Source organism: Lissotriton helveticus, chromosome 10 (assembly GCF_964261635.1).
Source record: "Lissotriton helveticus chromosome 10, aLisHel1.1, whole genome shotgun sequence".
Classification (NCBI taxonomy): domain Eukaryota; kingdom Metazoa; phylum Chordata; class Amphibia; order Caudata; family Salamandridae; genus Lissotriton; species Lissotriton helveticus.
This window is the reverse complement of record NC_136071.1, coordinates 276,901,012-276,916,202: the sequence shown is the minus strand read 5'-3', so window position 1 is coordinate 276,916,202 and position 15,191 is coordinate 276,901,012. Positions and strand designations below refer to the sequence as shown.

At 45.8% G+C, this 15,191-nt stretch overlaps 1 protein-coding gene across 1 annotated transcript in view; it reads left to right on the top strand.

Annotated features, from left to right (window-relative positions):
• IBA57 (iron-sulfur cluster assembly factor IBA57) overlaps positions 1–15,191 on the top strand; it is a 170,912-nt gene that overhangs the window by 63,479 nt on the left and 92,242 nt on the right. The window contains exon 4 of the mRNA XM_078662710.1: positions 6,569–6,621. Within this exon, the coding sequence (XP_078518836.1) occupies positions 6,569–6,621 (53 nt within the window). The remainder of the gene's footprint in view (positions 1–6,568; positions 6,622–15,191) is intronic.

Genomic DNA, 15,191 nt, shown 5'->3' with positions numbered 1-15,191 from the left:
TGTCACAAACGACAAATCTATGCATTTCTTTAAAGTTTCCAATTGAGATCTCCATGGGCTCGGTAACAGGAGTACTAATCAGTTGATTAGATACCCCCACTACTTGGATTGCTTCTCCCGAGAGGGGTAGGTTTGGAACGTCCACTGTTCTCACAGTAGAACGGGTAGCGCCAGTGTCCAACAGAAAAGTGACATCATTTCCGTCAACCTTTCCTTCAATGTATGGCCCTGACTGGTCTACCGGCAAGGAGGCGCCAAGTACGCACTCCTCGTCCTCCCCTCTCAGGCCCCGTCAGTACTGGTCATCACAAAGGAAGGTATCATTTAGTAAATACTGCGAAGTTGCTGTATTTCTGTTCTCATTTCTCCCCCAGACTTCTACGTCCTCACCCTGCGTGGATTTTCCCTTAAATACTTGCTTTGGTGCTCGGGGCAACTGAATCGTTTTTACCTGTTGTTGGGTCTTTCTTGGTCTTTCATTCTGCGTCTGTGGAGTTAAATCAGGTGTTTGGGAGTTATCATCCTGCAAATAGGGACACTCGTCTCGCCAGTGTCCAATTTCTCCGCACTGGTGGCAGGGAAATTTCTTCTTAGCCTCCTCCCTGCTCATTTTGGGCCGGGGCTTTCCTCCACCCCCACCCCCAGGACCTGGATTCTGAGTAGTTTTGGCTATTTTATTCAATTGTTTTTCCTGCTGTTCTGCGAGCTTCACTTGAGCCCACATAACCTTCTCCTTGAGAGCCTTTTTCTTTTCTGCCATCTCGTCCTCACAGTACTTCGCGTACCGTAGGACCTCATCCATCTTTTTAGTGTGCCAACAGATTTTGTTATCTTTTATCCACTGACAAATTTCGGGTCTTAAACCATTTACAAACCTGTAAATAAAATGTGTCATATCCTTCATCTCGATGTTATCTATACCACTGTATGTTTTGAACACCTGCAACAGCCTTTCATAAAAGGAGTGCACTGTCTCGTCTCTTTCCTGCGTGGTTCTATCTATCTTGGTCCAATCAGTTTCCTTTGCTGGCACTTTTAGTTTTAGATGCTGAATTACTTGTTCATATTTTCTCATCACTTCTTTCGATGGTTCCCCTGTTTTGTCATCTCTCGGGTATTCCTCACTAGGCCAAGCTATCGCTATTTTACACTCGGTCCATAGATCTACAGGGACCACAATGTCAAAGAACCCATCCAGGTCTTTCCACAGGCATTTTTGCACCTTTACGAACCTTTCCACCTGCCTGTACCAGTCGACTGGCTTTTCGCGCAATTTCGGGAAATCGTTAGTAAAGGACACAATATCCTGTCTGGACCAATGAACGTGCACATACTTTCCACCTGGTACTTCGCGCATAGGGCATAACTGTTCTGGCTTGTCAGCTTCTCTTAGAGCGAATTCAGGAGTTGCCTGCCTAGACCTGGCCTCATCCTTTTTCTTGACCCATCGGGCTTTCCACCTTTCCACATCTCCCCATTTTTGCAATACGGTCAATAGTTCCTTTACCTGTGCTTTCTTCCCTGAAACGTTCAAGTTTTCCAAATCCTTGTCTGAGAAATCTGCCCTATATGGTTTTTGCAGCGGTTTCGATCTCGAAATATCTATTCCCATGCTAGCAGCAGTGTCTGTCAGTTTTTCATGAAGTACTCGGGTATTTCGGGTCAGACTCTTGCAGATAAACAGCATTTCGTCTTCGGAGTAGGTATTTAATCTGTCTAATCCTACATTTCCTGCCATCAATTCCTCTATTTCTATTCTCAGCTTGTAGAGATCTAAAGGTTTCGTTGGGGACGCTTGTTTTTCAAATTCTTGACTCCATCTTTCGATTTCTTCAGGAGTCACCAAGGTGACACTCTTCGTACCTGAGGTCGATTCCATCTGAATTTCCCTCGCGTTAAAAGGATTATATCTTTTCTGTATCTTTTTTCCTGTATTTCTAACGGGCAGATCTAGCAGCGAGACCTCCGACTCACACTCACTTGTCTGGTCATCTATGATTAATGGTTCTGGTCTGGTCGGTGCAATGACAGGAGTAATTACTGGAGGTTTCGGACTCCCTTGACGGTCCCCGTACAACGGAACCACCGGTCCGATAGTTACTGGGATCGTCAAGGCTTCAGGACTTGCATTTAGTTGTGACATTTTCCGTATTATTTCAGCTCTCTGATTTCCTAGCGCTTCTCGCTCTTTCTCTTCTAATAACCTGTCCAAAGATTTGTCATGTAACACCTGCGGGGTCAGAATAGGAGCATAAATCGGGGCAGTGGGATGTGTCTCACTCGGCCCTCCACCATAATTAGGTTTCTGAAACAAACTTCCTGTGCCTAGGATTCTCGGATCTTCCTCATCCCGGGGCTGTAATAACGGTATTCCTGAACCTAAGGACCTCACCTCACCTCCGTAGGGGGGACGAGGGCAAAACTCTCCTTCCCGTGAATATCCCATTTCCCCACCTACAGGTCTCCTGGGGTAAATACTTCTGGTTTCTACGGGTCCTAGATTCTCAGTATAAGGAGGAATTAGATAATCCCCTCCTACACTTGCGGACCTGACCTCTTCCCTTTGTAGGGGTCTCCGGGGAATATCTCCTGCACTCGCAGGTCGGTGTCCTTCATTATAAGGAGGCGGACTTCTCATGCATATGTCATCTAACAATTCGTCATCTGATTCTCCGAGGGGCCCCCAGTGCTTGGATTTCTCTGTCCTTTTTCCCCCCCCCGGAGGATCTTCTGCTGGCATCATGGGAAACAGTCCCTCAACAATCATGCTCTGTCTCCATTGTTTCATCTTTTTGTCTCGGGTTTCTTGTTTCAGTTTTGGGTAATACTTTGTCAGCCCTTTGTCCATTCGGGGCTTCTCTCTTTGGAAAGCCTCAATCTCCCATTCCTCTAATGCCTCATACTGTGTTAGTCTCGGTCTGGGATGTAATTCATTCATTCGGGTTCTTAAATTGAATAGGATCCTACCATTAAAGGTACCTTCTAACGGAAAAGCCATTATTCCGTCGTCTTGTGTGTATTTCGCCCAATTTTCTAACCACACACATGTATTGTACCCTCTGTCGAACATCATGAAAGAGGCGGGAGTATTTGGTGGTGGAATAACAATGCCCTCTCTAGTTTTGATCGGCTTATCCTTTTTGAAGTAATTCTTTACCTCAAAGGGACAATTTTCGCTTACTTCCGTACATAATGTCGTATCTATTAGCCTTCCACTGATCCCTTTCAAACCCTAAGTTTCTTGGATCGGGTTTAGTCTCTGGAGTATACGAGTGCCACATACGATTTCTACGTTTAACTTTGTTTACAAAATTACCTCCAATCAGAATGCGTCTTGTAATTCCGTGCGACCAATGGGGTGCACGAGTTAAAATAATTTTCGGCCAATGGGTGCGCGGCCTCTTCGCGAGACAGTTCTCACGCTTCGGCGCTCACCCCTCCTTCACAATTCCAGCCCCGCTACCCGCCCGCTGTTTCTACCAATCCCAGCGCGGCACGGAGTGACGTCAGAGACGCTTCGCGACTGACTCCCTCCCTTCACAAGGTAACGGAAACTTTCTTTCTTTCTAAAGTGCTTAGTACTTGGTTATTTTACGACGAATACACATTCGCCACAGTGCTCAAGTGTCTAGACAGGAAAGAGTTGTTTTACTGCAAGTAAACTACTTCCATTTACTTTTCACACACTACGGGTAGATCTCTTCCGCCTACCCTTCACTCTAGCATCAGTGAACCTGTTACTTCCCTAGACCCATCCACTCTTTCCGGGATATATCCGAGTCTAAGGTTTCCCAGCGGACCCCTTTGCTTTCACCCAAGCTCCGATGAACCTGCTACTCTTCCGATGTGACCCTTATTAGGTTACGCCACTAAGGGAATTTTGCCAATGAACCTCGTTACTAACATTTATTCACACATGTATTCAGAAAAAGCCCTAGTTAGTGCTTCCGGTTCTACCTAACCTGCACCTAACTTTCCTTGAGCCTGCGACCTCAAGCAAATGGATTCTATTCACCACTCGCTTTTCAATTCCCCGGGGATTTCCGACAACATTTAACAAAACGTTTTACATACGCATGGATTAATACATATAACAATATAAGAACAAGAATAACAATTTTCAAACAATTCATAAATTTAAAAACAACACATTTCAAGAGAGTGATCAATTCCTCGAAACGGCCGCTCTTGTAGCAGCATCAATATACTAGCAGCTACCGACTTGACTTAGCTTAACTAGTCCTACCTAACCTTTAACTATTCCCTAACCATAACTCTGCTACCAGAAAATACTGATAGAGCGCGCGGGTCACCCGACCAATAATTTCGCCACTTCCGGCTTCGGGCCCATATATTTCAAATCACCATATACATTGATCGGATGACCTCACGGTCTGCTATCAGATATTTGTGAGTTCCTTTCGTTATTCCTCAGAATACCCGACTTACCATCCACCGATGCGGGTACCTATGACCACAATGGATCAGGGAGCTAGCTGTAAAAGGAAAGGCAGCAAAATACAAACCCAACAAATAACATTCAATAGTCTTTGTAAAATGACCACGGACAACTGGAAGTTTTAAAGTCTTTATCTAATTTAGTAAAATTCAGAAATCATCAAATTCATAGTAATTAAGCAATCGATAATTAGAATAACAGAAAGTACATAGCTGAATAGCAAATAAGTCAATGCAACCATTTATAAACTAATGGAACCAGGACACATTCAAAATGAAGGATCAGGAATTTGAACGTTTAAGATGAATCACTAAAGATGGGATAGGCTCTTGATTAGGACTAGTATTCTAGAATTATCTCAAAGAATATGAGACAGGAGTTCGGGACATTTATATAACTATAGGAGAGTCTATGAAGAGAGACACGCTATGCTTTAAGGCAAAAGTTCTTTAGACAATTTAAGTAAGGAGGTTCTAGACCATACGAGAAAGTGACAAACTGCAATGCAGAATATAATTTCTAACAAATAAGGTAGCATAGGAACACGTTAGAAATAAATGCAAATAACTTTATGATTCAATGGTTGCGGGAGAAAGCATGGAAAATTAACATATGCAAAGGTATGTCTTTATTAAAGCAAAAGACAGAAATTCAGAAAGGTGCAAGATTCAGAGTTTTCAGAGTGATATTTACCTAGACTGGTGTGGAAACCAAACCCTGGCCACGGGTCAGTTAAGGACAGGAAACCCTCAAGGAAGGATACCCCTCAATGGACAGCAGGTGCAGAATGGACACCCAGGACAGGACAGGAAACCCTCAGATTAGGATCAGGACAGGACCACCAGGATACGACCAGCACCCGCAGTTCGGAAGCAACGCCTGCGCTCCACCCTCTCTGCAGCTATCGATCAGGACCCCGATTGGGTCAGCGAATTCCCCAGCAAAGTGCTTCGCCAGCACTTAAGGTTCAGTAAAACCTTCAGAGTCTATGGTCAAATTTCGGACAGAGTGCTCCGCAGCACCTCTGTATCAAGTCACCTATTGAGTGCGTTGGGTCAGTGACAGGTCAGCTAAACCAGACAAGTCGGACAGTTTCCCTAGGTGAACCCAGGGTAGATATACTGTTTTGGGACGGTGTACCACCCCCCAATGTTGCAAAGTGTCAGAATCCCTCAATTTGGATTGGTCCTAAGGTAGGGTTTGGGTAACACACCAATCAGAACAGACTATTTGGAGGCCTACTTTGCATCTCTGGGTACCGCCTAGCGAGATTGGGGTTCCCATGAGAAAGCCGCACAGAATACAATGGAAAGAATACATTTCGATACAATAGAACATAATCATGATGCTTCTGCTGGGTGAAGGTGTACTTTCCCAGGGTGGCTCTGGCATCAACCTTCTTTGGCCTGAGTTCAATGTCGTGGCAGCCTCTAGTGATTCTGCGCAGAAATACCCTCCAAGATGGACTCCCCAGCCCAGCACCCCTCCGAGTCGAGGATACATGAAAAGTAAGCGAAAACAAATTAAAACATAGAAGTGACTGTATGAAAAACACATCATGGGTTGTGTACTTTAAACTTATCATTATAAAAATATACTATGCAGTTTAAATGTTAGCAACATATACACATCCACAAAAGCATCACCACGTTATTCACGAGAGCTGTGTATTACGCATGCGCACCCTTTCCCACCAAACTTATAACTACGTCAGGTCACGTGAGTGTGACTGACGCATGCGCAGAAGCAATTTTCCAAGCGGCGGCCATGTTTTAGAGACACGGATTAGTTGTATTAGAAATACACATACGCAAGCTTCCTCTACTTCGTTCGAATATAAAATAAAAGATTAGTAAGACGTACAAATTTTATTAATTGATTACACACGGGCGAGGTTCATGACTCGAGCAAGTCGCGATGCGAAGCTTGCTCTATCACCCGTATTCTCCAACCTTATGTGACCAGATGCCTGTAACAGTTGCTAAAGAACTACTCAGGATGGTCTTAAAGTGCGTCATTACTTCTTTATTTAGTCGTATACAGTATCTTATTGTCAAGTGCGCCTAGTCTTTCGCTCAGGTGTTCCAACGTTGTCTTCTTCTTTTTCAGGTTCTTCAGAGTTCTTCCCCCCCCCAGCACCCTCGACAGAAACAAAGAAGCAGGTAAGTGTCTGCCCTTGTTTTTATATTTTTTTGAAGTAGTAGTTACTTGTACTATTATGGGGGTAGGGTGTGCCTATGCTACCCTTTTTTTTAACTCAACAAAAAGAAAATAATGGAGGAAAGCCTCAAACAACTACTAGATTAGCTTTAGCTCTCGTGCCCCTTTCTTCTCTTACTCTACAGAGGTAGGGGTCTGTCTGTTGAGCCCCCCCCCCCCCTTTTTTAGGTCTCGGCCTATTCCCATTCCGCAGGAATGGAATAGGACGAGTCTATAGCAGTGAAACCAAGACTTAAACTAAGGTCTACCAAAAAGAGGTTTTCCACGAGTGCATGTGCACATGCACGAGCCCGAGCCTTCTGCCTGCCTCCTAGGCAATCTGCTTCTCCGCCCCCCTGGTGTTTCTGGCTTGCTCTTCAAAGGCTCCCCATACCATTTGCTCCTGCCTCCCCGCCCACTGCTTCACACTTCACGGCCGCCAGGCCGTGAGCTCGCATTTCTGCCCAGCAGCTTCAAAGGGATCTTCTTTCCCGCCCACTGCTTCACACTTCACGGCCTGGCGGCCGTGACTCGCATTTCTCCTCCCCCCTCCCCACAGCAATGCCAAGAGCTTGTGTTACAGGTTCCTAGAGGCCTTTCAGATTCCCTATCATTCAGCAGCTTGACTTCAAAGGGATTTCATTTCGCGGCGGCGTTTTTTCTGCCCCTGTTAGGCTCGTTTTTTTTTGTGCCTTTGCCATCTTCTTTCATCACATATTCACCATCCTGACAAAATGCATCCACAGGCACAGACATTAATGGGTCACCCTCTTTTCGAACCTTTTATCTCCCTCTTAAAACTGTCTATTTGCTTTCAGCTTAAAGGGATCTCTTTCTCTTATACTCATGACTAACCCCCCTCCTCCCCCCCCTCATCGGAAAGTCAACGGATTGTCAACTATGCTGATTGGTGGAGGGAGAGCTCATATTATACTGGCGTGTTTCTATTGCACGCTTTTCACTGTATTTCTTTCAACAAGTGTCCTGCCCATCCGCCCATCCGCCCATCCGCAAGCAGCAGACATCCACAAGCGTCAGACATCACCAAGCGTCAGACTTCACCAAGCGTCAGACATCCGCAAGCATCAGACATCCGCAAGCATCAGACATCCGCAAGCGTCAGACATCCACAAGCGTCAGACATCCACAAGCGTCAGACATCCACAAGCGTCAGACATCACCAAGCGTCAGACATCCGCAAGCATCAGACATCCGCAAGCGTCAGACATCCGCAAGCGTCAGACATCCACAAACATCAGGCATCCACAAACATCAGACATCCACAAACATCAGACATCCACAAGCATCAGACATCCACAAGCATCAGACATCTACAAGCATCAGACATCCACAAGCATCAGACATCCACAAGCATCAGACATCCACAAGCATCAGACATCCACAAGCAACAGACATCTACAAGCGTCAGACATCCACAAGCATCAGACATCCACAAGCGTCAGGCATCCAAAAGCATCAAGCATCCACATGCATCAAACATCCACAAGCAACAGACATCCACAAACATCAGGCATCAGACATCCACAAACGTCAGGCATCCACAAGCATCAGACATCCAAAGGCATCAGGCATGCACAAGCGTCAGGCATGCACAAACGTCAGACATCCACAAGCGTCAGACATCCACAAGTGTCACACATCCACAAGTGTCACACATCCACAAGTGTCACACATCCACAAGCAACAGACATCCACAAGCAACAGACATCCACAAGCGTCCGGCATCCACAAGCGTCCGGCATCCACAAGCGTCCGGCATCCACAAGCGTCCGGCATCCACAAGCGTAAGGCATCCACAAGCGTCAGGCATCCACAAGCGTCAGGCATCCACAAGCGTCAGACATCCACAAGCGTCAGACATCCACAAGCATCAGACATCCGCAAGCATCAGACATCCGCAAGCGTCAGACATCCGCAAGCGTCAGACATCCACAAGCGTCAGACATCCACAAGCGTCAGACATCACCAAGCGTCAGACATCACCAAGCGTCAGACATCCGCAAGCGTCAGACATCCGCAAGCGTCGGACATCCGCAGGCGTCAGACATCCGCAGGCGTCAGACATCCGCAGGCGTCAGACATCCGCAAGCGTCAGACATCCGCAAGCGTCAGACATCCGCAAGCATCAGGCGTCAGACATCCACAAGCGTCAGGCATCCACATGTGTCAGACATCCACAAACATCAGGCATCAGACTTTTATTTAAGTATTAATTATTAAAAAAAATTAAAAACCATTGTCATTTGTAATATCAATACATGTAAGTCACGTAAATACAACACATATTGCATTACAAATGCTATAGGTGTCACATTTGCGAAAGTTATAACTATTGGCATGGTAAATGACAAAGCTATTAATTTCGCTATTTTCAAAAACAAAACCTAAATAAAAAATTTGTCATTTACAATACCAATAGCTCAAACTTTCCTAATACGAGACCTATTGCATTGCAAATGCTTGTTTTGGCTTCTACTCTGCTCTCTCCTCATTTCCCTTTTCTTTTCCCCTTCTTTAGGGTTTAGTTAACGTACCATCACTCTGTACCACCACCTCTACCCGAACTCTCAAAACTGACCTCAAATCTCTTCTCTTCCAAAGACACTTCTATAAATAATACAATGTTGTAAAAATGTATTCTATGCCTGGTCTAACCTAATCCTTTTTTTTGCTTTGTTTTTTTGGGTGGGGTTGATTTTTCTTCTTCAACTATTCCGTTTGTATCTGTAATGTGTAAGTATGTAAATCTCCTCATGTACCTACTTGGTTCTATTGTGAGGCGCTCTGACACCTTTGGGTAAATTCCGCGCTATATAAAAAAGCATTAATAAATAAATACAAAATAAATAAACGTAATACGCCACCACAACAAAATGGAGGAAAATATTTTGTTTACTGAGAGCACAAGAGTAATCCAAAAAAAAACACCAAATCTACAATAATTGTAACCCATCGTTGCCCTGCCAGCTATAAAACGCCCCAAACCGTCGGCAGGGGTAGCAAACGCTATATAAATACAATTTCAATACAAGTTTAGCTGGGTGACTTTGGACAATAAAGTAACGACTCCAAAAACTGAGTTGTCCGATACAATGGCGCCCTCTTCTGGAATATTCTACGAATTAGTTTATTGCTTGTTCTGAAAACTTTAGAGAAACGTCTTCGTGCTCTGGAAGTAGTTTTCACTGCCCCGGAAGAGTACTTTTGCCGTGTGAGATGGTAGTAATTCGCTTCCATTGTATGCGGGGCGCGCATTCCATGCAGGAGGATGCTGGCGGCCTGTCTGCTGCGGGCGCTGCGCCGTGTGCCACATGCGTCCGGCGCCGGTCACTGGAGAGATTTGTCCTGTTTCCCGTTGGAGAACCGCAGCCTACTGCGGATTGAAGGATCCGACACAGAGTCTTTTCTGCAGGGACTCCTCACGAATGACGTAGAACGCATGCGCACAGAGGATAGCCGTGCGATCTACGCTCATCTACTCAATGTACAGGGCAGAACGCTCTATGACGTCATACTTTATAGGTGAGTAACAATTTACTCCAGTGTAACATGTGCAGTTGCAGCGTAATGACTGTGTTTTGCACCTATGATGAGTTTAATATATTATGTAAGGTGAACTTACAGGGCTTTAAATTGGACGGGTCCTGCCGGTGCTCATCACTGTCGGGCTCCTCACTTTTGCCCTCACCCTCGGGGTGAAAAAAAATCTTAACTCTGCAGCAGTACCACCTTCCAATGCCTTTGATGTAACTTCAAAGAGACTTGTTCTTTCAGTGTCTCTTCGTTTCAGAACTGAAGCATTTTCAATATTCTATACAACGAAGCCATAGTTCTTGCTTATTTATCTTATGCAACTAACACCCATTGACAAAACCAATAGGCTTGCCTTGTTTGAGGTGTAATGTTACTTGTTGTATTGTATATCCTGTGATGTAATGACAGAGGCACCTAATTATCAGCCGAGCGGTTCACTATGAAAAGCATATATTTTGGCTTACTTGCCCTTAATTACATTGGCCACGACCCTTTGAGAGACCCCTTCAGTTTTTTCATCCCACTGAAACCCCCTGTGGATTCGGACTGCGAAGTCATTCTGAGTTGATGCAGGGTGTACTGTGACGTTATTATAAAAGTCCCCCCCTCCCCGCCCCCCGTACCAGAAACTACATGTGAACTCGACAGTATAGACAATAATTCACGCAGAGTGTTTTTTTTTTTTATATAATCTTGACTAAACGTCTAACTTTGGGCTTCAGCCCGCCCCTCGTGAGGGGTAGTACGCAGCTGAAATTGTTAAAATGTTATATTTTAATAAACACTCAACACTAACTGCTCTCTCAGGGCAGGGTGAGTGACACGGGGTTTAACATGGTCACCCCTCCCATGAAAACCCCTGCCTGCAGCACAAAGATAAGCAGCTGTAAAACTTACATAAGTAATGCGAACTCCTTTCTCCAATGATGTCACGTAGCACACACGACAACTGTATGAATTTTACAACACTCTTTTGTCTATAGGTGTTGGAAATTTGTCACAATTTTAACTTTAATCTCTTTTACAACTTAACAGTATTGTCATTTTGTGCCGTTATGGTGTCTAATATGTGGTACTTTGTGGTGTAATTGTGTGCATGGATATGGCATTCTTAACTAGCGGTGTGGTTTGACGACTTTTTTTTTTTTACACCTGGGAGGCTGCGATTACCTATTTGTTTTTTTTATTACGTTTTTACTATGCACTCTGTTTACAACGGTGGCAAGGTATCAGAATTCCAGGGTGAGAACTGTATTTGTTTATTACCAGTTTTATTTATTTATTCAAAATAGATAATGTCAAAGAACAGACATGTCCTGCCCAAAAATCACTTTACATTGCCCCCGATCTGGGGGAACATCAATACGCATTGTCTCATCTACCACTGCAGTGACAGTTAGTTAATTGGGCCAAAATGAGTCCCCCGGCACCTCCTTATTTTAGCATATTTACGCGGACAGCCTCTGGCTGAGTAGATAGGCTTTTCCATCTGAGCACACCAGCCCATAGCAGTGTGCCACGCAGAGATGCCAGGTGGCAGATTCGCGTTCCAATGACAAGCAATGAGACAATTTGGGAATTAGAGTAGCAATGCCCCCCAGTGTACGTTCTCTAAGTGGCCCCTCCAGGTCCACCACAATGCCCAACAAGGCAACTCTAGGGGACAACTCCACAGGCTTCTCTAGTACTCTGGCCAGCACCATCTCCACGGCCTTCCAGTAATGCATTATGAGTGCTATGGCCAGACTATATGGTGTAAGTCTGCATTTGGTGCAGTGCATCGAGAGTACTCTGGCATAGCCCTTGCTACGAGCCTTCCACGGCAGTTTGAGGTGGTCAGTCGCTTGTCTCTCCAATCGGCTTCATCCATTAGCCCATCCCAGGATTCCCAATTCTGTTTTGGGGAGACAAATTTGTCTGGGGTCTTAAACACCAAGGATATGTATATTTGTGAGACACCCCTTGTTTCCCCCACTCACCCATGAGTAGTTTAGCGTTGGGAGGATTGTATTCTTGAGGTGGGGTCTACAATTTCTTCCAGATGGCAGGAGAGTGCGTGCCTTAGCTGTAGGTGTCTATGCAATTGAGTGGTAGAGACAGTGAAGTGGGATTGCAGCTCCCGAAAAGATTTCATGGAAGTCCCTTGCCATATATCTACCAGGTAGGTAATTTCTATCTATTCCATTTACCAAGTCCTTCTCACCTCGGCACATAGCAGAGCCAGTGCTCCTTCCACCCTAGGGTATGCTGTGTTGTTTTCTTCTCCCACCTAGAACTCTGAGTGTTGCTCGCCATATTAGGACTACCCATTTAGTGGACTCTGGAAGGTGTTGGGCAAGTGAGCCTCTGTGGAGGACTTCGTTTAGGCCCAAGAGGGACAGGTCTAGCCCTTATGCCAGGTTCCCCCTAGGACCCACTCAACCTGTCATTTATCACTATTGATAGTTGAGAAGCCCAGTAATAGAGCCATGCCCATATCCCCACTGTAGGTCAATTAACTGCATTTATCTAGGACAATTTGGGGCGGGTGTCCGGCCCAGAGGAAGGAGTGAATCAAGTCAGTGAGTTTTCAGAACCAGGATGCGTGGATTGTCAGCAGAAAGATTTGCAGGACATAGAGGAATGGGCAGGGCCATCATTTTGAAAAATGATACCCTGCCTAGGAGTGGGAGTTGTGCCCATTTGTGGAAGTTACACTTCATACGAGTTAAAAGGGGGAAAAGATTAAAGCTCCAGGTCAGGCTTGGTTCCACTGAAACATGTATACCCAAATACTGGAAACAGCGTTGAATGGGGATGGAAGTGTGCAAACAACTGCATCTGAGTCCCCTGTGAGGGGGGCCAGTAGAGATTTGGCCCAGTCGGTATGTAGGCCCAATGCTTCCTCTTAAAGAGAAGGGATCCGCATCATGTGTGGTCCCATTTAATGGGGGTTTGTTGAGTATAGCAGGACATCTTCTGCATAAAGAGACATCCAGCATTCTCCTCCATCGTCAACCCTGTAACTATGTGTCCCATCTGATGAGCAAAGCCAAAGACTCCATCGCTAGGGCAAAGAGAAGGGGTAACAAGGGGCAGTCTTGCCTGGTTCCTCTGCAGACTGGGAAGGGGTCAGAGAGTGTCTCATTAATGTGTACTTGAGCTGAGGGGGATAAGTACAGGGGCACCACATATCAACTGAATCATGTCCCAAAGGCCATGCATCCTAATATCCCATTGAGGAAGGACCAATCAGTGGAATCAAATGCTTTCTCAAAGTTGACAAGGAGAAGGGCATATGGGTCTTGGATTTTGTGGATGTGAAATAATGCCAGTTGCTGACGTCTGGTGCAGTGCTTCATATTGCATCCAGGTATAAAGCCACATTGATCCGGGTAAACCAGATCCGGGAACACCCGAAGGAGCTTGAGTCGGATGCTTTTGCAAAGATTTTGATTTCGGTATTGATTAATGATCTAGGTGAGGACCAGTGCTCCGAGGCACACTGGTTTAATGGATTACTACTATGGTAGCGAGGTCTATCCAGCAGAGAATGCGACGTTTGGATTCCTCCGGACACTTTCTCCTTTTCCAGCAGCAGCACTTTCCCGAAGTCCTCCATTGGGTTCGACGTCGGTGTCTGACGCCACTTCACACCCGGCTTCCCTGGGATAGGTAACTTGGGTACCACGGTATCTACAGTGGGTTGGCTCTCCAACCTTTTGTCTTCCACAGGGTTTCACTGGGAATGGTCCCCAATCTTTTACATTCCAACCGCGACTTGCACATAGACTTGTTCGGAGCACACAGTCGCGTTCACACACTGCACCCGCTCTCCTTGGGGTCCCTATCTACTTACCTTGAGTGGTTCTTTGGGTCCCCAGCAATTCTACGTCCTCTCGACATTGTTCTGACTCGAGTTGCGGTTCTTATACCACTTTCTTAGTATATGGTTTGGTCCCCCTGGGGTCCACTGTGTATTAGTGCTATTTACTATGATTTATTTGCTTAAGTAATGTGTGCTTTGTGTCTGTCTCAGTGTAGGAGATACTGTAACGTACTAGATAGTGTTGTATAATAAATACATATTTTTATGAATACTTTATGTGGGTCTCTTTCATTTAATCTAAACTATAAGATTGCATTCTGGTAAAACAAGTGCTTTACACTCCAAGACTAAGCCTGAAGGCTGCTCTCCACAGCTACCACTTGGATAGCTTTCTAAGGTTGTCTAAGACCTCTTAAATCACCATAAGTGTTGTCTGGACTGGTGCAAGGTGCCAACTTACATTAGTGGACATCAAATACCAGGACAGCCTCTCACACTGGGGCACAGCAGTAGAGGGGAGCCGCAGGGTCTCAGGATCGATGGAAGGCGGGAACACCTCATTGTGCGTCCTCAGCAATTGCCTTTTCTTTTATGGGATCCTGTACGAGGGCTCTGATTCAGGCCTGCCCAGTGACCAGTCCACCGTTTCTCAGCTAGTAGAGAAGGAAGGGCAAAAGGACGGGGCAGCCACACCACTCGCCACTCCAGCGTGAAACAGATTTTTCCCTAATATGCAGCTCCTGGCTCTCTCAGATGTAGGTCTCCGCGCAGCTTGTAGGCGGGCTCCACTTCAGCCGCCAAGAGCCTGGTCTTGTCCCTGCAGGAGAAACACGGGCACATCCACCGCTCAGTCTCTGCTGACTAGGGGGCACAGGGTTGAACTCTGTGCCGGGAGGTTCTTCAGTGATTCCTAAGGGGTGATGGGGGGCAAGGCCGCCCTCTCTGCTCGCAACATCAGGGCCCAGTTCCTGGGGAGTCCTAGTCAGGAAACCAGCAGGTGGGAATGAGGCGGTAAAGCAGCAGAGCCCCCTGGAATGTCTGGGGGTCCAGGAGCTATGGCGCCAGTGTCTGATAAATCAAGATTTTCCTGAGGTCCAGGGAGCTCTTTTAAAAGGCATGCACCATTCCAGCTACTTCAGCCATGCTCTACCTCCAGGTTGAGAACTATGA